At 56.0% G+C, this 18,281-nt stretch overlaps 5 protein-coding genes across 5 annotated transcripts; 2 read left to right on the top strand and 3 right to left on the bottom strand.

Moving 5' to 3' along the window:
* The first annotated feature begins 1 nt into the window (after window position 1).
* On the top strand, window positions 2-1,791 carry C7974DRAFT_25368 (Tricarboxylate/iron carrier). Its single transcript, XM_046137493.1, has 4 exons — window positions 2-264; window positions 433-566; window positions 619-713; window positions 763-1,791. The coding sequence occupies exons 1-4, from the start codon at window positions 161-163 to the stop codon at window positions 1,441-1,443; spliced, it is 1,014 nt and encodes a 337-aa protein (XP_046003397.1). The 5' UTR covers window positions 2-160; the 3' UTR covers window positions 1,444-1,791.
* A 1-nt stretch (window position 1,792) lies between these two features.
* C7974DRAFT_25365 (chaperone protein dnaK) lies at window positions 1,793-5,296 on the top strand. Its single transcript, XM_046137492.1, has 2 exons — window positions 1,793-4,110; window positions 4,160-5,296. Exons 1-2 carry the CDS (start codon window positions 2,069-2,071, stop codon window positions 5,202-5,204), a joined length of 3,087 nt encoding a protein of 1,028 aa, XP_046003396.1. The 5' UTR covers window positions 1,793-2,068; the 3' UTR covers window positions 5,205-5,296.
* Window positions 5,297-9,329: 4,033 nt separating this feature from the next.
* On the bottom strand, window positions 9,330-10,691 carry C7974DRAFT_349609 (uncharacterized protein; the record flags this gene model as incomplete). The annotated part of the gene is made up of 1 exon (XM_046139441.1): window positions 9,330-10,691. One exon carries the CDS (start codon window positions 10,689-10,691, stop codon window positions 9,432-9,434), a length of 1,260 nt encoding a protein of 419 aa, XP_046003395.1. The 3' UTR covers window positions 9,330-9,431.
* A 379-nt stretch (window positions 10,692-11,070) lies between these two features.
* Window positions 11,071-12,391, bottom strand: C7974DRAFT_384022 (ubiquitin carboxyl-terminal hydrolase). Its single transcript, XM_046140808.1, has 4 exons — window positions 12,319-12,391; window positions 11,935-12,270; window positions 11,758-11,888; window positions 11,071-11,704 (listed from the first exon to the last, which is right to left on the bottom strand). The coding sequence occupies exons 1-4, from the start codon at window positions 12,352-12,354 to the stop codon at window positions 11,272-11,274; spliced, it is 936 nt and encodes a 311-aa protein (XP_046003394.1). The 5' UTR covers window positions 12,355-12,391; the 3' UTR covers window positions 11,071-11,271.
* A 22-nt stretch (window positions 12,392-12,413) lies between these two features.
* C7974DRAFT_25336 (arylsulfatase precursor) lies at window positions 12,414-14,702 on the bottom strand. Its single transcript, XM_046137491.1, has 6 exons — window positions 14,271-14,702; window positions 14,115-14,219; window positions 14,010-14,066; window positions 13,658-13,965; window positions 13,002-13,607; window positions 12,414-12,952 (listed from the first exon to the last, which is right to left on the bottom strand). Exons 1-6 carry the CDS (start codon window positions 14,557-14,559, stop codon window positions 12,617-12,619), a joined length of 1,701 nt encoding a protein of 566 aa, XP_046003393.1. The 5' UTR covers window positions 14,560-14,702; the 3' UTR covers window positions 12,414-12,616.
* Between the last annotated feature and the right edge of the window lie 3,579 nt (window positions 14,703-18,281).

Below are 18,281 nucleotides of genomic sequence, written 5' to 3'. Positions count from 1 at the left end.
CGCTTGCCCTTTCAAGCTCACCGCCGACATCGCCGACATGTCTAGTCGGGTTGATCTGCGGATATTTGTCGGACGCGATAGACACACGCGCCCGCCAACTCGCACTCATACTTTCGCAGGCTAAACGAAGCTGCCTTATTTCGTGTAACTGCTCGCAGCCATGACCTCCTCTTTGCCCGGCACGCGCGATCTCCCGAGCTCCCAGTACGACCTGACCACCTACTGGGGCCGCGTGCAGCATGCTGCTACCATTTCAGATCCGAGGTGAGATAGCTGCGCAGCGATTGTTCTGATGTTGAACATGGGGGAGTGGTGAGTCCACGACCTTTAGCTACTTTTTTTATCATGCAATTGCTTCTCTCTGTACGCACCAGTCATGTTATGACTGTTTAGCACCTCCAGACCACACCACTGACCGCATATTGTATTCAGAACCCTTCTCACATCCTCAACCGGGCTCGAGAATGCCAAACAGCTCGTCACCGCGTATAAGACGGGCAAGACCCAGGAGATGACGCCTGAGCTGTGGAATGCGAAGAAGATCATCGACTCGACAATACACCCTGGTATGCGCAACGGAAACTGAAGGCAGCGGATCGAAGGCTGACAGCAAGCCAGACACGGGCGAGCCGGTTCTCCTGCCGTTCCGCATGTCGTGTTTCGTACTATCCAACTTGGTCGTCACAGGTGGCATGCTCACACCCAATCTCACGGTACGCAGTACATCAATGGAGACAGGGTGCGAGAGCTAAGCAACAGCAGACAGCAGGAACACTCGGCTGGCAGGTGGCTAACCAGTCGCTCAACGTTGCCATCAACTACTCCAACGCGAACAAGGCCACGCCGCTCTCCACTGCAACAATCGCCAAATCATACTTCCTCGCTGTTAGCGCTTCGTGCGGTGTCGCATACGGGCTGAATGCTACGGTCCCACGTCTGAAGAGTCTCTCACCCAATGCAAAGCTCATCGCGGGCCGCCTCGTTCCCTTCGCCGCTGTCGCCTTTGCTGGTGTACTGAACGTCTTCTTGATGCGCGGCGAAGAAATCAAGCACGGCATACCCATCTTCCCCGTCTTGACCGAAGAAGAAAAGAAGCGCGTGGAGACAGGAGATTTGGAGGTCAAGCCCCTTGGCAAGAGCAAGAAGGCCGCTACGATTGCAGTAGGAGAGACGGCTGTCAGTCGTGTGCTCAATGCGACACCAATCATGGTTCTGCCACCGCTGATCTTGGTCAAGCTGCAAAAGACGGAATGGCTGAAGCAGAGGCCGAGGATGACTACGCCGATCAACTTGGGGCTGATTTTCGCGACAAGCATTTTCGCGCTGCCGCTGGCTCTGGGTGCATTCCCGCAGAGAGAGAGCGTGAGTGCGACCTCATTGGAGCCAGAATTTCACGCACGGGGTGGCAAAGACGGCAAGGTTGAATTCAACCGTGGAATCTGAGCATAGGGCTTTCGCACTAGAAGTTTCAGAACACCGGTACTGGGGCAAGTAGTTGCGGCAAGATCAAGCGGGTATCATGTTCTATAAAGCTCATGTCGAGGTATCTCAGAAGAAATGGGCCTTGCCCAGCTGCGGCGAAGCGAGACCACCGATTGGTCAGAGGGGTTCGAGGGCACGAAGGAAGCAACGGGTGCCAGCAGACGTGAATAGATCAGAACAGATAGGCTGCAGAGTGTTTTAAGCACCGGCAGCTACAGCAATCTAAGCTGGACAAGCATGGATCTAATTTGCTTCTGCGACTCGTGAGGGTTGGCACTTGGCCGCTGTCAATGTGGCCTTTCACTCACGATAGAGCCAGCGTGTCATGAAGCTCCGGCGATCATTTAAGCTACACCTCGCCGAAACACGTTGTCCCTCACGCTGCATGTGCCACGGTCTTGCACACCTCACCGCTCTATTTCTGTTTCGCCATCTGGGATAGATTCCCCTTTCAATTTTCTTTGACGTTCAGCATCTGAGTCTCCTGCTAGCGTTCGATACCCATCTCCCCGCGCAGCTCGCGGCATCCCACCGCAGCTCTTTTTGCCTCCACCGCCCTCTCACACCTCCCGCTTTTCCACACAACATGGCGCCTCCAGGACGCCGGCGCAACAGCCTCTCCCCAGCCGCGATGTTACTTGGGCTCCTCTTCCTCTTCTCGTCAACCGCCTCCGCCGCCTCAGCGGTTCTGGGCGTCGACCTGGGCACCGAGTACATCAAAGCTGCCCTTGTCAAGCCCGGTGTTCCTCTCGAAATTGTCCTGACCAAAGACTCGCGTCGCAAAGAAACCTCCGCCGTCGCATTTAAGCCTGCCAAGAGCGGCGCTCTTCCCCAAGGCTCCTTCCCCGAGCGCTTCTACGGCGCCGACGCCATTGCGCTTCAGGCTCGCTTCCCAGGCGACGTATACCCAAACTTGAAGCATCTCTTGGGTGTCTCGAGCGACAGCGATGCGGCCAAGATCTACAATGGAAGGTACCCAGCGATCGAGGTCACCGGCACAGAGGGTCGAAAGACTGTTAGCTTCAAGAGCAGCATCTTCTCCGCTGAGGAGGAGCAGAACTTCTCCATCGAGGAGATCCTCGGCATGGTCCTCAAGAACGTGCGTGAGAACGCAAAGGCACTGGCTGGTACCGGTCATGACGTCCAGGATGTCGTCTTCACCGTTCCCCCGTTCTACACTGTCGCTGAGAGGCGCGCGCTCGAGGTCTCCGCGAAGCTGGCAGGCCTGAAGGTTCTCGGCGTTGTCAGTGATGGTGTCGCCGTCGGTATCAACTACGCCACCAGCCGAACGTTCCCTACCATCAACGGCAAGAAGCCGGGCAAGGCAGAGGTCAACCTCGTGTTCGATATGGGTGCTGGATCTACGTCTGCGACCATTCTGCAATTCCAGGGCAGGACTGTCAAAGACGTCGGCAAGCGTAACAAGACCATTCAGGAAGTTAATGTCCTCGGAACTAGCTGGGACAGGACACTCGGTGGTGATGCACTGAACTCGCTCATCGTCGACGATATTGTCAACACCTTCCTTGAACTGCCGGCCGCGAAGAGCGCCTCCATCACCGCTGAGAAGGTCAGCAGCCACGGTCGCACCGCTGCGAAGCTCTTCAAGGAGGCCGAGAAGATTCGACAGGTTCTCAGCGCCAATCAGGCCACACAAGCTTCTTTCGAATCTTTCTTTGAGGATATTGACCTCAAGTACAAGCTCGATCGCACAAAGTTCGAGCAGCTCGCGTCTGAATTCTCTGCTCGTGTTGACATTCCCATCAAGAACGCTTTGGAAGCTGCCGGTTTGACAGTCGAGGACATCGACTCTGTCATTGTTCACGGTGGTGCCACTCGCACACCGTTTGTGCAGGCTCGCCTGGAGGCTCTTGCTGGAAAGGACAAAATCAGGGCCAACGTCAACTCTGATGAGGCTGCTGTTTTCGGTGCTGCTTTCAAAGCGGCTGGCCTGAGCCCCTCTTTCCGTGTCAAGGAGATCCGCGACTCGGATACCCAGGGTTACAGCCACGGCATTGAGTACAAGCACAACCTCAAGACTAAGGACCAGAGAATCTTCACTTCCAGCACCAAGCTTGGCGCCACCAAGGACCTGCCATTCAACATGATGGGCGAGTTCGAGTTCACCGTCTACCAGAATGTCCCGGGAGCCAATGGCAAGGACGCCAAGGAACCTACCCTTCTGTTCAAGAGTCTCAATCTGACAAGCACCGTTACCAAGCTGATCGACACCGACGGTTGCGAACGCGACTCCTTCAACAACTACGTCCAGGTCAGACTCAGCCCTATCACCGGCACACCAGAGGTCACGTCCGCCTGGGTCACCTGCGAGGCGACCGATGAGAGCAAGGGCGGCATCGTTGATGGTGTCAAGAACCTGTTCGGAATGGGCGGTAAGAAGGACCAGGAGGCTTTGAAGGATGGCGAGAGCTCTTCTGCATCAGCCTCTTCATCTTCCTCTGCGACGAAGTCGTCCAAGGGCTCCAAGTCCTCGTCCGCCGCGGCTGCTGAGGCCTCTGACGATGGAAAGCCCAAGAAGAAGACTCTCAAGTCTGTCATTACCTACGATGTCAAGCAGCTTGGTTACGAGAAGCATGCCCGCAAGGACTTCAAGAAGATGGAGGACAGGTAGGTCTAGCTCGCGCTGAACACTCTTTCTTGATGCTAACTCCTGCAGGCTCGCTGCTTTCGATACCTCTGACAAGGCTCGCCGTGTCCGCGAGGAAGCCCTCAACTCGCTTGAAGCGTACACTTACCGTGCGCGTGACTACTTCGAGGACGACGATTTCGTCGCTGTCACGACCAAGGACGTCCTCACCGAACTCGAGAGCAAACTGGATGCTGCCTCTGAGTGGGTCTACTCTGAGGGCTCCAACGCTGACGAGAAGAGTCTTCGTGCCAAGCTCAAGGAGCTTGAAACCGTCGTGAACCCGATCCTTCGTCGCAGGCGCCAGTCCTGGAAGCGACCCGCTGCTATCACTGACCTTGAGGAGACAATCGGCGGCATGAAGGAAGTCGTTGAGCTCGTCGACAACCAGATCGCTGAGCGAGCCGCCTACGTCATCAAGAGTGCCGAAGCAGCATCATCTTCTTCCGCCTCGCCCTCTCCGTCTCCCTCAGTCGACCCACTTGACGATCTCGAGGAAGACGACCTTGAGGCCGCACCCTCAGCATCCGCAACTCCCGAGATCGAAGAGGTCCCTGAGATCTACACTGCGGAGGACCGCACAAAAATCGAGGAAGTCACCGATAAGGCAAGGAAGTGGCTCAAGGAGACTAGCGCCAAGCAGGAAAAGCTCAAGGGCCACGAAGAGCCTGTTCTGACTGTTGAGGAGCTTACGGCTTACAAGAAGGAGCTCGACGATGTTGTTGTCGAGATGATGATGAAGAAGATGAAGCACTTCAAGCCGCCCAAGCCCAAGGCAACAACCAAGCCCAAGTCCAAGAAAGACAAGAAGAAGAAGAGCAAGACTGCTGCGAAGCCCACCGAGACTCCGATTGCCGCCAAGGACGCTGAGGCCGAGACTGAGCAGCCCGACCCTCAGGCCCAGGCCGAACAGCAGCGCGAGGAGATCAAGAACGACGGGCCGAACGTGGCGTCTCACGGCGGCCGCGGCCCGACTGAGGAGGAGCTGAGAGAAGCGCTGGAGAAGGCGGGCGTCGAGTACGACCCGGAGAAGTACAAGCAGTTCGTCGGCGAGGATAAACACGATGAGCTGTGAGAGACAAATGTCCGTAGAATATGATCTTGCACATGTACATTGAGCGAATAGAACCGAGATGTAGGGATCTGGCTGCACGCGACACAATGTCCACGAGTGATGTATTCCACCATCACGACATTTATATGGGTGCACCGTGGCCCATCGAGATCATCGACCCATGACCAGGCGTCTAGGCACCAAACATGTAACCGCATCCGTCTGCTCTTCAAGCACAGACATTTGTTGTTGATATTACTCTTTGAGTTGACCGACAAGTTTGATACAACGATAAATCGGCACAACACAATCGCTCCGTTTCAGTACTCAGCAAGGCAGAAGAGAAGAAGTGTCACACAGAACAGGTGGTGACGGGTATCAAAGTGACACCGTATCTTCCAAAACACATATCCAATGTCCGCCAGATTTTAGATTACAGAGACAGGCAAGGCAAACCGCGACGTCGGCAGAAGATCACTCGTCGCCGACGCAACGGAGTTCTTTCCACGGGAGAACGAACATACAATGTTCACAAGGCGCTTTCGGTGGCTTCACAAAACCACAGTGTTGTCAAGCAGGTGGCATAGCCGCAGTGGAGATGTGCAATCCTGCGCCCATAGAAACGCCATTGAAATTCCCGTTTTGCCTTTGAGATGTCGCGCACCGCATCAGATTCCTCTTTACTTTCTTTACAGAGGATACAGAGGAGGAGGCGCAATCCTCAGCCAGCCGCACACCCAGCTATAGTTCGAGAGCAGCGATCTCGGGCCGGAGAAGACGCACAAGTACAGCGGCACATGTCGATGTCAGAAGCGCGTTTCGGTGCCCGAGCAGCATGAAACAGATTATGTGGAGGTGAGCAGTGGCAGAAGTGGTGAATTTGATTTCGGTTTTGAGTCGAGCACTCACACAACCACATCATGTCAGCGTTTTGTAGAGTAGTAAGTTGTGGAGAAAGAGGACGTGGACGAAGCAGTGGTGGGAAGTGACTCAGAGCAGAATATCAGTGTGGTAGAAACAGCCGTCTGGCATGTGGCTTTGTTGTAAACATTTCCCGAGGGTTGCTTGTGGGATTTGAGGGTCTTCTCTGGTCATCGGGTGAGTAAGACGACTTTCTGGAGAGAAACACATACGGCGTCTGCGCTCATACTTTTGTAGACGGGGGCGACGAGGCGGAGGGAGACATTCCTCCAAGGCAGGCCCTTTTGAGTGGCTACTGCCAGTTCGATTTCGAAGTAGACACGGTGAGTTCCACGGCGACCAGTATGCATAGTCTTGGTTGATTCCATCTCTCAAGTTGGTGGCAAAGCAGAAGAAGAGCAACATGGTCTTCAGGTTTGTACCTTTCGAATACGATCCATGTTGTCTTCCACCGTGCCTCGCATGCAAGTGGTGTATCATCATCACAGCCCCTTTCGAGACACTCTTCGATATAAACAACTACATTTAGAGCATGCGAGGCTTCAAACACAGCAGAGAGACGGCAGCATCAAGTGTTTTTCCCAGTTTCATTTCGCCCACAGAGAACATCCACGTCGCAGTCTTTTGCTTTAGTGCTCATGATAGGACGGTTGCAACATTGGTTTAATGAATGTTACAAGCAAAGTCTCCGCGCCAGGTGACATCAGAGACTCTTTCATAGCGAAGATTTTCGAGTTTTCAAAGAGAGGAGGAGCATCACTTGGTCGAGAAGACATTTCGATTTCAACAAGTCGCAGCGGTGGCGACCGGAAGCCATGCCATCTTGGTGGATGCATTTTTCGCCTTCTCCGAGCACATGATCGAGCTCCGAGGTGATTTGAGAGAAGCCAGATATAGTATATGTGCTCCCAATTTTGTTTACGTAGAACTATGCCGTGTGTTGTTGCAGGGTCATGGAGGATTTCTGGGAGATGGATGTCGGGCAGCGAGCCCGCAACACATCGGAAGCGTATTCGTAAATTTCTAATACCCCAGTATTTGTTTTCGGAGTTCATGGCTTCGCCTGTGCCCAGATTTGGTGCAAGATAGTACAGAGAATCAACGTGACTTTCGTGTAATGCATCTCTCTCTCGGAGATGCAAAGCCATAAGGAACGAGCTCGGTATCTTAAAGACACAAGGATCGTAAAGTAGAATGATTCGAGGATGGCACAGAAACCCGGCAGCAACATGCCGATTTCCCACTCTTTTTTTTCAAGACACGCAGACATTCACGCCGTCTTTGGTGTTTTCAATCACACCACGCCCAGTCATATCCTGTGATTGGGATATTTTCGAGGAGAATAAGTAGAAAGAGAGCAGGAAACCAGACAACAACATAAGAACACTTGTGTGCCCTTTCTCGGAGACACAAAGACATGAAAGCATGCATGCCTGGTGTTTTGGTTCACATGCGCTGAGAATCTTGTACATTCCGAGAGGCTTTAGAGGCAGAGAGGTATAGATATAGTAAGCAGGAAGGAGCAGGGCAGAAACATCGAGTTGTCCTCAAAGCAGTTGCACACCAAGCCATGTGAACCAGTGTACTTCTTTTTCGTTCTGGCGCTATGCCTAGCATCATGCGAGATTGAGAGATCCGGATGATGACAAGCAGCTCTAGAAGTTGTTGAGAAACAGGGGGTAACAACAGCATTTCAAGTCCTCACTTTCGTTCTTCAACGCACAGAGTAGCCGGTCCGCGTTTCCAGCCAGCCTCTTTGCGTGCATCATACAGACTGGAATATTCGGAGGCATAACAGTGACTTGATGGCTTTTGAGAAGCAAGGGGCAGCAACAACACATCGCTCATATTTGCGTCTCTTTTCGAGGCGCAGAGACATGATGAGTCTTTTCGAGGACTTTAGTCAAACACGCGCATCGCCTCATCCAGAGTGAATTGTTTAGAAGAGAGGTGCCTTTGTAGTTCTGAAGAAGCAAGCAGAAGCAGCAGCATACTGTCTTGGAATCGTTCTTTCGTCGAAACACAGAGACATGGGGGTTTTGACCGATGGTTTCAGTCAAACACATGCAGCCAATATCTCCCACAGACCGCATAACTCAGGAGCACATGAGCAGCTTCCAAGTCCATGGAAAGCTAGCAGCAACGCCCTCACATCGGACAGTTGATCATCTCTTTTTCGCCGGGCAAAAACATCAAACACTCGACGTCGTACCCCGTCATGATCAAATCGCAGCTGGTATTTCGTCCAGACCAAGCCATTCAGAGCCGTAGGAGCAGATTCAAAAACCCAGGCAGCCAGACCGCGACATGGTTGTGGAAAGCGCTTGTTTCTCGCGCCGCAGAGACATTGGCATTTGGTGAGTGCTATTTCAGTCAGACAACACGCTGGTGCTCATACAGACCGACGCAATGCGTTGGGGTCGACGCAGGTTCACGGGCACCGGGCAGCAGGACACCATCATCCAGCCCATCATCAGTTCTTTTCTCGCTCCACAGAGACATGTAGTGAAACGTTGTGTCTTTTCCGCAGCGCAGCGCAGGGCCATCAGTCTGCGCTGCAGCTCGCCGGCAGCCCCTTCGCATCCAGACTTTTGTTTTCTGATTGCTTTCAAAACCGCCAGGCAACAGGACGCCCAACATGCGGCGTCGCGAGTTTACATTTCTCGCCCCAGGAGACATACAGTGACCTTCCGCGTTTTTCCGCAGTGCAGGGCAGGGCAGGGCAGGGACATTCAACTTGTTCAGCGAGTGTTGCGGGCAGGGCTGACCATGGGCCATCTGTAGGCATGTTTCGAGGTCCATTCAAGCGGCACCGTGTTTTTCTTCGTGGGATCCAGAGACTGGGAGCAGGTGTGGAAGCAGATGGGGGAACATGTATGGGAGGAATGGTGAATGTGGGTTCGAGAACTGAAGTAGAGGACGGCCGCACGACAGACGCACATAAGCGGTGAATACGGTTTTCCTTCGTACATGGTCTGCGGTGTGAATTTCAAGTCCCATACATCTGCAATTCGGCGTTTTCTATGCAGAGGGCAAGACAGAGTGTGGTGGGCCGGGACGCTCCCACGAGCAGGCCATGGACTGGCTGTCTGCTATTTTCAGAAGGCAGAGGAGAGAGAGGAGTGAGCGTGTGTGGAAAGTCACAGAGGCGGACACAGGCTTTATACACCGACGCCCTGCAGGCGTTTGTCACTCAGCATCACCACGTGAGCCAGCCAGCGCAATCACAGTGCTCGTGCAAACGCACGCGCGCTCATTACATCATTCTCATATGTGGGTATCACTATCCAACGCCGCCCCTCCCTTGCCCCCTCACCCGTCGTCGATTCACCCCTGAACGCCATCGAACCCGCTAATCTCGACACAGATCTCCGCGCCATGCAGCCTGCGGAAGCGCGTCCGCGCATCCCCGTTGCGGTCCACGCTCAGCTCGTCCGGGTACATGCGCACGAGGCGACTAACCTCGTGCTTGGGGATGCGCATGATGCACACGATCTTGACGTCGGGTGGTTCTCGCCTCGGCTTAGAATCGCGCTCGTGTTCTCGCTCGCGGTCCTCGCGGCGCCGTTCGCGGTGCCCGCCGGCGGCGGCGGGGTGCGTGGGGGTGTGGTGCGCGGGGGCGTCTTGCAGGGTCTCGCGCAGGCTGAGGCACAGCGACTCGATGCCGAGTTCGCGCTCGAAGCGGAGGAAGGTGGCGAGGATGTGGTGGTTTGGCTGGGCGGGGTGCGGGGCAGGGGCGGGGGGCTGCGGGTGGTGGTGGGGAACGGCGGCGGCGAAGGCGGCGAAGGGGATGGCGGGGGGCGGTGGTGGAGGGGGCGGGACGTGGTGCTGGGGGTCGGCGTCGGCGGCAGCGGGCGGCGCGGGGTGGTGCTGGCCTGCGTGGGCGGCGGCGGGCACGATGACGGGCGGCCCGGCGGCGGCGGCAGGGTGGGTCAGGTGCTGGACCTGCTGCTGCAGGGCTTGGACTTGCTGGCCGAGGGCGTTCTGCACGGCCTGGACGTGCATGGCCATGGCGGGCGGCAGGGCGGGCAGGGCGACGATGGCGTTGGCCGCCGGCACGACACCCAGGGTCGACAGCAGGCGCGGGGTGCCCGGGTTGCCGCAGCGCATGAAGATGCACAGGTGCTTCAGGGCGGGCAGGTCGGCGCGCAGGCTGCGGTCGGGGCTCTTGCTGCCCAGGTAGGCGGTCCACAGGCGCAGGTCCTTCTCGCGCACGCGCAGGTAGACGCTGTGCATGGCCTTGGCGTGCGGCGAGGCGACGACGCGGAAGACGTTGCAGTCGCTCGGGTGGGTGAACAGGAACTTGTTGGCTGTGTACAGCACGGGGGCGGCCTCGGCGTGCAGCTGCTTGCTCGCGCGCAGCAGGGCCACGGCGACGCGGTGCTCCATGGGCGCATGGTGCGGCCACCAGAACGGGTAGGGCGAGGACAGGGCGAAGCCGTAGACGCGGTCGCGCAGCTCGCGGGGCAGCGACAGCAGCAGTGAGAAGGCGGGGTCGGCGGGCGGCTGGCTGGCGGGCGCGCTGGGCACCGACGGCTGGCGGGGGCGCGTCGGCGTGAGGGCGACGTGTGTGGGCGCGTCGAGCATGGTCGTGTCGGACGAGTCGCTGCTGGTCGACGGCGAGCGCGTGCGCGGCGTCGACGTGCGGGAGGCCATGGCGGTGGACGGACGGCGGGCGGCGGCGGGCGGCGGGCTGTGGCGTGCCGGCGAGGGTGCGTGGGAATTGATGCGAGTGACGGGTGCTGCGGCGCGGGCGTCTGCTCGAGGGCGTCTGGAGGCGGGCGGTGGCTCACGGGCGCAGGCAACGAGCGCAGGCAGCGAGCGTGGTTCTGCAGCACACAGGCAGCCGGCGTCTTCAGCCCTACTCCCGCTTCTCGCTGACAGACGGCGCCCCGCGGGTTCGTCCGAGCTTGGCTGGTAGCCGACCCGCCTGCTGCGAACCACTCAACGGCCGCAAGAGACATAGCAGAGATGCGCCAGCAACGTTCCGTGTCACGTCTTCAATTGCATACATGTGGTCAGCTGCTTGTTGCTCGCTGTCTTCGCATGCAGACCACAGCACACATGTTCGGATAGCGCTGCACAGGATATCATATAGTATGGGTGACGCCTGTCACAGGCCGTGCATCTGCCAGGGTCTCCACGCAGAACAGCCCACTCTGTCTACCTACTCCATGGCCGTGCCCTGCTTGCGCGCCTTCTCCCGCCGCTCCACCGTCTGCTTCTTCGCGTCGTCGACCCACTTCCCGTACGCGCCGTCGCCCTGCTCCAGCTTGGCCTGCACCACGCCCTTGAGCAGCTCGCCCACGAACCCGACAAAGTTGTGGCGCCGCAGCGAGTTCTCCCACAGCCACTTGGCGCGGATGTCCTCCTGCTCCTCCAGCCCGTCCTCGTCGCCAAACTCGCGCGCCCGGATCCGCAGGTCGCGCACGCACGCCATCAGGTTGAACCGGATCTCGTTGGACGGGTAGCGCGCGATGCGCCGCTGCAGCACCGACACAATCTTCGCGGGGAACTCCTGCGTCGTGCACGCCCCGTGCGAGATGGGCGCCGGCTGCAGCCCGTCGAGCTCGTACAGCGTGTTGTTGATCGACGTGTAGCTGTGGCGTGTTAGCGGTGCGGCTCAGCGGCACAGGCGCGCGGGGGCACGCACGCAATGAAGTGGTAGACGTCGTCGTCGGCCGTCGCCGTGCGCTGCGTCTCGTCCACAAAGGGCGACGAGCGCGCAAACGAGTTGTGTGTCTCGCGGATCAGATCCGAGTTCGACAACGTCTCTCCGCGCAGCTGTCCCGTGTCAGCCCAGCACCTCGCCCACAGCAGCTCCGCGCACCTCGGGCGGGAACTCGCCCGCAAACTCCTTGAATTCCTTCAGCTCCTTGCCGATGTCGATCTCGCCCTCCTTGTTCAGCAGCACCGAGATCAGCGCCTGGGTGCCGCACGCGTTCTGGATCGTCTGCGCCGCGAAGAAAAGGTTATTCGCCGCCTCGTGGTCAAACGTGCCATCCTTGGGCACGTCCGTCGCCTTCTCGCCCGTGGGGTACTTGAACAGGAAGATGACGCCGTAGATGTCGCCCAGCGCCCGCAGGTCGTCGGCGTCGAGCGTCATGAGCTCCGCGAACTGCACATCCTTAACCCCGAGCTTCTCGATGAGGTATGTGAAGACTCCCTGCCCGCGTTAGCTTCTGTGGTGGAGTGAGACTGCGACGCGCCCTACCGCGTCCGACTCGATTGTGTTCCAGCCTCCCGACATGGTTGCTGGCGTGTGTTCGGCGGTGACGTGAGCGCGAATGTTTGCTGGCCGTTTACCTTGACGGTGGAGGAGCGCTAAATGCGAGCTGCGATTAGTCAGTTCCGAGTCTCGGAACCACAAGCGGGGACTCGGAACACGCCTCGGCACGAATACATCACTAACCATGTCACAACGAACATCGAGCACCAGTCTGGGTGGTACATCCATGTAACGGTCGACATCTTTGTTCTTCAGATTATCCCCCTTTTCATCACTCCTACGCTCAAGTGTTATAGCTCCACTCGTCCCACTCGCTCCGCCACTGCACCGGCTCCAGCGCGCCCTCAAACTCCAGCACCTGCCCGAGCTTACACTCTGAGAACGTTACGGGTGGCTGCTCCTGCTCGTAGAACGCATCGAACCGCCCGTCCATTGCATCCTTCAAGCTCCCCACATCTCCCGCCGGATGCAGCGTCTCCCACGGCCGTGTGCACACCCGACCCTTGCAGCGCTTCAGCGTGAGCAGCAGCGCGTCGAGGCGCGCCGCGAGTTTCGCCACGGACCAGTCGTTGATTGTAGCATCGGTGGCGTAAAGGTTGGTGAGTTGGTAGGGGTCGGTCTGCTATAATCAGTTCTGGTGGTCAGAAACTTGAGGGGGATGGACGTACAGCCATGTCGTACAGCTCGTGGTCATTGGTGCACCACACCGCGTACGCGAGATCGTAGTCTTCGCCGATGACGCGCACGTGCTTGAATGTGTTGTTGGGGTAGTGTGTAAGCCCGAGGAACGTGTTGCTCTCGACGAGGTAATCGCCCCAGAACTCGATGTTGACGTGCTCGCTCTTGGTGTTCTGCGCCAGCAGCTCGCGCGTCACGGGGATGGGCTCGCCGTCGAAGTCGTCGCGCAGCGGGATCCCCGCGAGCGAGAAGAGCGTGGGGACGATGTCGGTGTGGGACGAGGGAATGGATTGAACGGCGCCCTTGGGCACGCCGGGGCCGCGGATGAAGAAGGGGATGTTGACGTCTTCTTCGATGTTGCAGCTCTTGCCGGGCGGGAGGCGGTGCTGGCCGATGTGGTAGCCGTTGTCGGTTGTGTAGATTAGGTAGGTGTTGTTGAGGACTTCTGGGTTCGCCGACAGGCGGTCGATGATTGAGTCAATGAGCTCGTCGACAGAGGCGAGCGACTGGAGTCGCTTGCGGTACCAGTCGTCGTTGAAGTCAATTTCCGTCTGGTTCAGCTGCCGAATGGTCTTGAAATACGATGCTGTGCCGGTCTAGAACTCATTGTTAACACCAAACTCAAACAACTGAACGTCGAACCTACAGTGTTGGGGTTGAAGTTTGGTGTGCGCGGTATCGTCGCATTCTGGAAGAGATGCTCATGCCTCTTCGCAGGCACAGGCGCATTAAACCTCGGAGCTCCCCCTCCAGTGATAGTCTCCGAGTGAGGAGCAATGGGCGCGACACCGAGAAAGAACGGTCGGTCCGACGCTTTGATGGCGTCGTCGAGGAAGCCGACAGCAGCGGCTGAGATCAGGTCCGTTGAGTATTCGCCAGGGTAGTTCTTCGCTGGATCATGGTTTCTTGACATGGTGGCGTTGTAGAAGATATATGTGCCGGGATCGATCAAGACTGAGACGTCAGAGAGGTTTGTAGATACACACTACAAGACTCACAGTCGGATCCGTTCCAGCCGTTGATACGTGGGCTGTTGTAAGTGCTGAGTGAGTGACCTTGTCAATTAGCGTCGTCCACACTCCGAGATACAATGTCTTTCATACCGTTCATCATCTTGCCTGTGTAGTATGTGTTGTATCCCGCGTTCTGCAGCCAGACTGGCAGATAGTCATCGTTAAAGCCCTCCTCAATAAACCTTGGATATCCACCTAGCGAACATCAGAACTGAACATCATTACGACGATTATTTTTTAACCCACCATAAGGAGCAGAGACATCTGTGACATTGGTGTTATGCGCCGCCTTTCCAGTCAACAAAGACACACGCGATGGACAGCACAAAGCAACCGTGCAGAAGTGCTTCTTGAACCACGTTCCCTCCTGCGCAAAGTGCTTTTGAACAGACGGTTGGTAGTCGATCGAGTTCAGATGCAAGTCCTGGTCATCCGTCATAATAAAAATGAAATTCGGCTTCGTGACATTGCGGACCGCGCCTGCGACAGCAGCCGCGCCTGCTGACGCGAACAACAACGCCTGGCTGGGTGTCATGTTTAGGGTCTCGGAGATTTATGGACCAATTGCTAGACTACCAACAGGCATCACAGGCTCTTATACTCCTCATCTTGACTTTAGGTCTTCTTGCGATCGTGAGGATAAGGTGCCAACTACCGGACCCGCTTTTTGTTGCGCGAGCGTGGATTGCCATGGCGTGCTCGGATTTCAGCCAGTTGAACATCGACGGTAGAGCGTAGACAGTGACGCGATATGAATGTGTGGAGATCCCGACACTCAAAAGATCAAGATTGACGGGGGAAAAAATTCTGTAGGCTGGTAAATGCATGCGATACCGGACGATGAACGCACGTCGCTCACAGAGCCGATGTCTTCTTGCTTCTGTGCCTCGCATTTGTCTATGATCCTGAGCCAATATCATTCTACCTTTGTACCTACCTTGTGGTATACGATCCCGAATTCATGCTGCACTATTATCTGAGAAGTTGAAGTCCTGAAAAGGCCTTTGGACTTCAAAAGAACCGCGGCAATTCATCGTTGTGACAAAGCTTCCAGTGATCTTACACGTCACGCCGTTATTGATCAAGGCACGAGACCAGGCATCATGTTCTGATTCAGAGGTAGTTGCTACCTTGACGCAACATCGAAAACATCACGCCTGGTCGTGGAGCGGTTCTCCATGGACAGCGCCTGAACATGACGTTGCTGTAGGCCTGAGTACAGCTCTTGTAGTAGATTATTCCGTCTCCAGATTCTCGACTCGATCGGAGGATGCTGTCAGAGCTCGGAGGGACGGCGATGGGAAGAGCATGCGATAGCCTGAGTTGCGATATCCATGCTTGGAGATGGGTTGAACGGCATCGAAGCTCGGGCGGTGAGTCTCGAGGTCGACGTTTTGTATACGGTAGATTTGATGTCTGAAAACGTTTGTAGTGAGCGCGTCTGACTATTCAAAAAGTCTTGTCTTTGAACATGCTTCTACCGGAAAGAAGCTCCATCTCAGCAGCCTGCACCTCAGCAGCCTGCACCGCGGCGACGGATTTCCGACCTGAACTCGGATGACCTGTTGACCCCTTCGCTGTGGCAAGAAGTCTCCTGAGACTTTTCGAAAAACAGCGCTATGCTGATCTGATTGAGTTGCTTCCAGGTGCTGGTGCGGCTCCGAACGCAAGTCTTTTCGTATTGCTATTGTTAGCACACCTAGTGATCGGTGCTGAGTAGTACGGCCATAGGTGGTCTTCTCACACTAGCTCCAATGGAACCCAGCAATCCTCTACATACACGAGGAGATCAACATGAAGTCCGACGAACCGACAATGGTAAGGCCTCTTCGTGATGTTATCTCGGAGCTTTGGCCGAACCTACTCTTTTGACGAGGCGACCGCTGCACTGTCCAGGTGGTACCATTCTGTTGTTCCAGGGCCTCCACAAGAACACAAGCCACGGCCTACCGAAGCAATGGCTTGACGATCTGATCCGACATTAGAGTTTGAGAATTCATGGCACCACTTCCCGTCTCCTCGAAGTTCTCAGCCGCGGACGGTTGTCCTTAGTGCATTTTCGAGACAAGGTTGACGGCTGGGACGTTGTACCAAGAAGCTGGATCTACAGTGAACACGGAAGGTTACCCACCCCGCGTACTCAAGACAACGGGATTGGTGAAGCACGGCGCAGCGTCGTACGATAATGAGCGTGGTGACATTCCGCGATAGCTCGTTGGTGAACCAAGTGAGCCAAGATAGAGCAAAGGGCTGTTGTGTGCAGTGTTAGCCGCGCAATGTACAAAGTAGGGTTCAATGCGCCGTACAACGTTAGCTCTGGCGCTGTGTCGGGGCTCGGGCTTGTGATTACATGATGCTCTTTCGTACTTGATGCGGTGAACTCGGAGACTCTCATGGATAGGTCGGCAAATAAGTTGACGATCATTAACGGGCAGCTTGAGATGGTCGCACACCGAGCCGGCGTGACTTGCAAGGGTGAGCGACAAACTTGCGCATATGCTCGTCCCGCATTTGGATCAGTTTCGGGCATCTACTTGTGCGGGATAACAGATGCGGTCTAGGTATACGGCACTGTAGGGCGTTATGATCGACAGATCGGCTCGGACGAGTAGCGATGTTGTGGAGAACAGTGACTTCGCGTTCGCTTTGTGGTCAGACTTTTCGATCTTGCTCGACGGACATTGTCCAGAATGCTGGGTTCGCTGCATGCGAATCGAAAGAGTCGGACCGATCGCGTCGTCGCGTGAATGCAACTACCGTACAGTAGTGTAAAGGAACCTTCCGTGCCGACGCGTTGGAGAGACCTCCGACGAGAGAACACGTGGGCGACGTCACATACCAAGCGAATCGCTCGTGAAGCCTCGTGTACGGTGTATATGCCGTACCCAAGCAGAAGGGAAAGGCTGTAGCCGTGAGGCTAGGAGTTCACATCCGATCGCTTCTGAGTGGTGGTTGTTGCACGGTGGCGTATGCGGCTCTTTTGGTGTTAACCATACCTTGCGCCCGGTAGGCCTCGGGCAAATGCTGCCATGATTGGTTAAAACTCCGTAACTCCACGATGCAGAGGTTTCGCAGTAAGTTGTACCAGGTCTTCATGAGAGTAGTTGCAGCCGTAGAAGCTTGAACATGGCTGGAAGAGCGGCCGGGGCCTATTACAGCACTTTCTAACCAGCTCATAACGCTTCCTTGACAGCTGTTCATTACCTGGGCATGTCGCTTGATTGCGAGCGAATTAGCATAATAAGAAATTAGGCGAGATGGCGGCCGGCTAAGAGGGGGTGGAGCGCGAGCGCGGACGGGAATCGCCAGTGCCTGCGAGAGGGCGGCGGAACCTCGAGTTTGGGTGGTGGCCCTTGCTGTGACTCGCTTCCGCACATGCAGGGCATCCCTGTCGTGGTCAAGACTAGTCGGGAACGTTTTTAGTGTGATTCTAGCGCGATGAAGGTCATCGGCCCAGAGCCACATTCGAAGGCCGTCATGACCGAGAGGTGCCGAGAGACTTAACAGCCCAATAGCCGACTTCAGCTAAAGAAATGTGACAGCATTGCTTGCCGAGTAGCCTTTGATGTGGGTTCAAACTCTAAGAGTATTTTCACAAAAGGTACATTATGGAACCAGTCATACCGCAGCGAATGCCCCCCGCCGGAAGCACTCCCGTTTAGCCAACAGGCTGCACCGCGCTGTGGTTTTGTGCATGTGAGTGGCGTTTGCACAAGGATAATGAACCGAGTCATCTTCTAGAGCACTTTCTGTCGCAGCATACAGCCTGTAGAAGAGCCTTGGGGGACGCCTTCCTGTCAACCTCAGGCGAGACGGCTCTGACCGGTCGAGATCTAAACCGCTGCCCCTGTGGCTGTGTCTACCACCATCGACCGTCCGTCGCAATCACCACACCAAAGCGGTAGGGCGGGGAGAAGCTAACACATGATTACTGTCGATCATACAACTGGTTGCACGCGAAGATCCAACCACCGTTCCAGCACCTGGTGTTCGGAACTGATCGATGACATCAAGCTCTTCTGCGCGTAATTCGCGTAATGCGTTTAGCGTACGTTTGGCGCGTGTCGAACCGGTGCTGGGATGTTTCTTGTAACGCCTACTCAGTAAGCTGGGAGTAATTCATGCCATTGTGCGCATGATCACAGAGCAATCAATCATTGTACGTAAAAGTCTGGAATGCATGGAGTCTGGGGTTTAGAGTGAGGTATCTTTTAAAGGTATTGATTGGCTGGTTCTTTTGGGCTGACAAATTTTCCA

Source organism: Boeremia exigua (genome assembly GCF_020726555.1).
Source record: "Boeremia exigua strain MPI-SDFR-AT-0100 chromosome Unknown C7974scaffold_1, whole genome shotgun sequence".
Taxonomy (NCBI): Eukaryota; Fungi; Ascomycota; class Dothideomycetes; order Pleosporales; family Didymellaceae; genus Boeremia; species Boeremia exigua.
Note: the sequence above shows the minus strand (reverse complement) of the source record. Positions and strands in the feature narration are given on the sequence as shown.

Excerpts from the sequence above, each read along its gene's own strand:
- C7974DRAFT_25368 (XM_046137493.1), top strand. The coding sequence starts at position 161 with ATGACCTCCTCTTTGCCCGGCACGCGCGATCTCCCGAGCTCCCAGTAC. Across the intron at positions 567-618 it reads CGACTCGACAATACACCCTG|ACACGGGCGAGCCGGTTCTC; the intron begins GTATGCGCAACG and ends ACAGCAAGCCAG. Across the intron at positions 714-762 it reads TGCTCACACCCAATCTCACG|ACAGCAGGAACACTCGGCTG; the intron begins GTACGCAGTACA and ends AAGCAACAGCAG.
- C7974DRAFT_25365 (XM_046137492.1), top strand. The coding sequence starts at position 2,069 with ATGGCGCCTCCAGGACGCCGGCGCAACAGCCTCTCCCCAGCCGCGATG. Across the intron at positions 4,111-4,159 it reads TTCAAGAAGATGGAGGACAG|GCTCGCTGCTTTCGATACCT; the intron begins GTAGGTCTAGCT and ends TAACTCCTGCAG.
- C7974DRAFT_384022 (XM_046140808.1), bottom strand. The coding sequence starts at position 12,354 with ATGTCGGGAGGCTGGAACACAATCGAGTCGGACGCG. Across the intron at positions 12,271-12,318 it reads ACACAATCGAGTCGGACGCG|GGAGTCTTCACATACCTCAT; the intron begins GTAGGGCGCGTC and ends TAACGCGGGCAG. Across the intron at positions 11,705-11,757 it reads GACGTCTACCACTTCATTGC|CTACACGTCGATCAACAACA; the intron begins GTGCGTGCCCCC and ends AACACGCCACAG.
- C7974DRAFT_25336 (XM_046137491.1), bottom strand. The coding sequence starts at position 14,559 with ATGACACCCAGCCAGGCGTTGTTGTTCGCGTCAGCAGGCGCGGCTGCT. Across the intron at positions 13,608-13,657 it reads CAAACTTCAACCCCAACACT|ACCGGCACAGCATCGTATTT; the intron begins GTAGGTTCGACG and ends AATGAGTTCTAG. Across the intron at positions 12,953-13,001 it reads ACGAGCTGTACGACATGGCT|ACCGACCCCTACCAACTCAC; the intron begins GTACGTCCATCC and ends TGATTATAGCAG.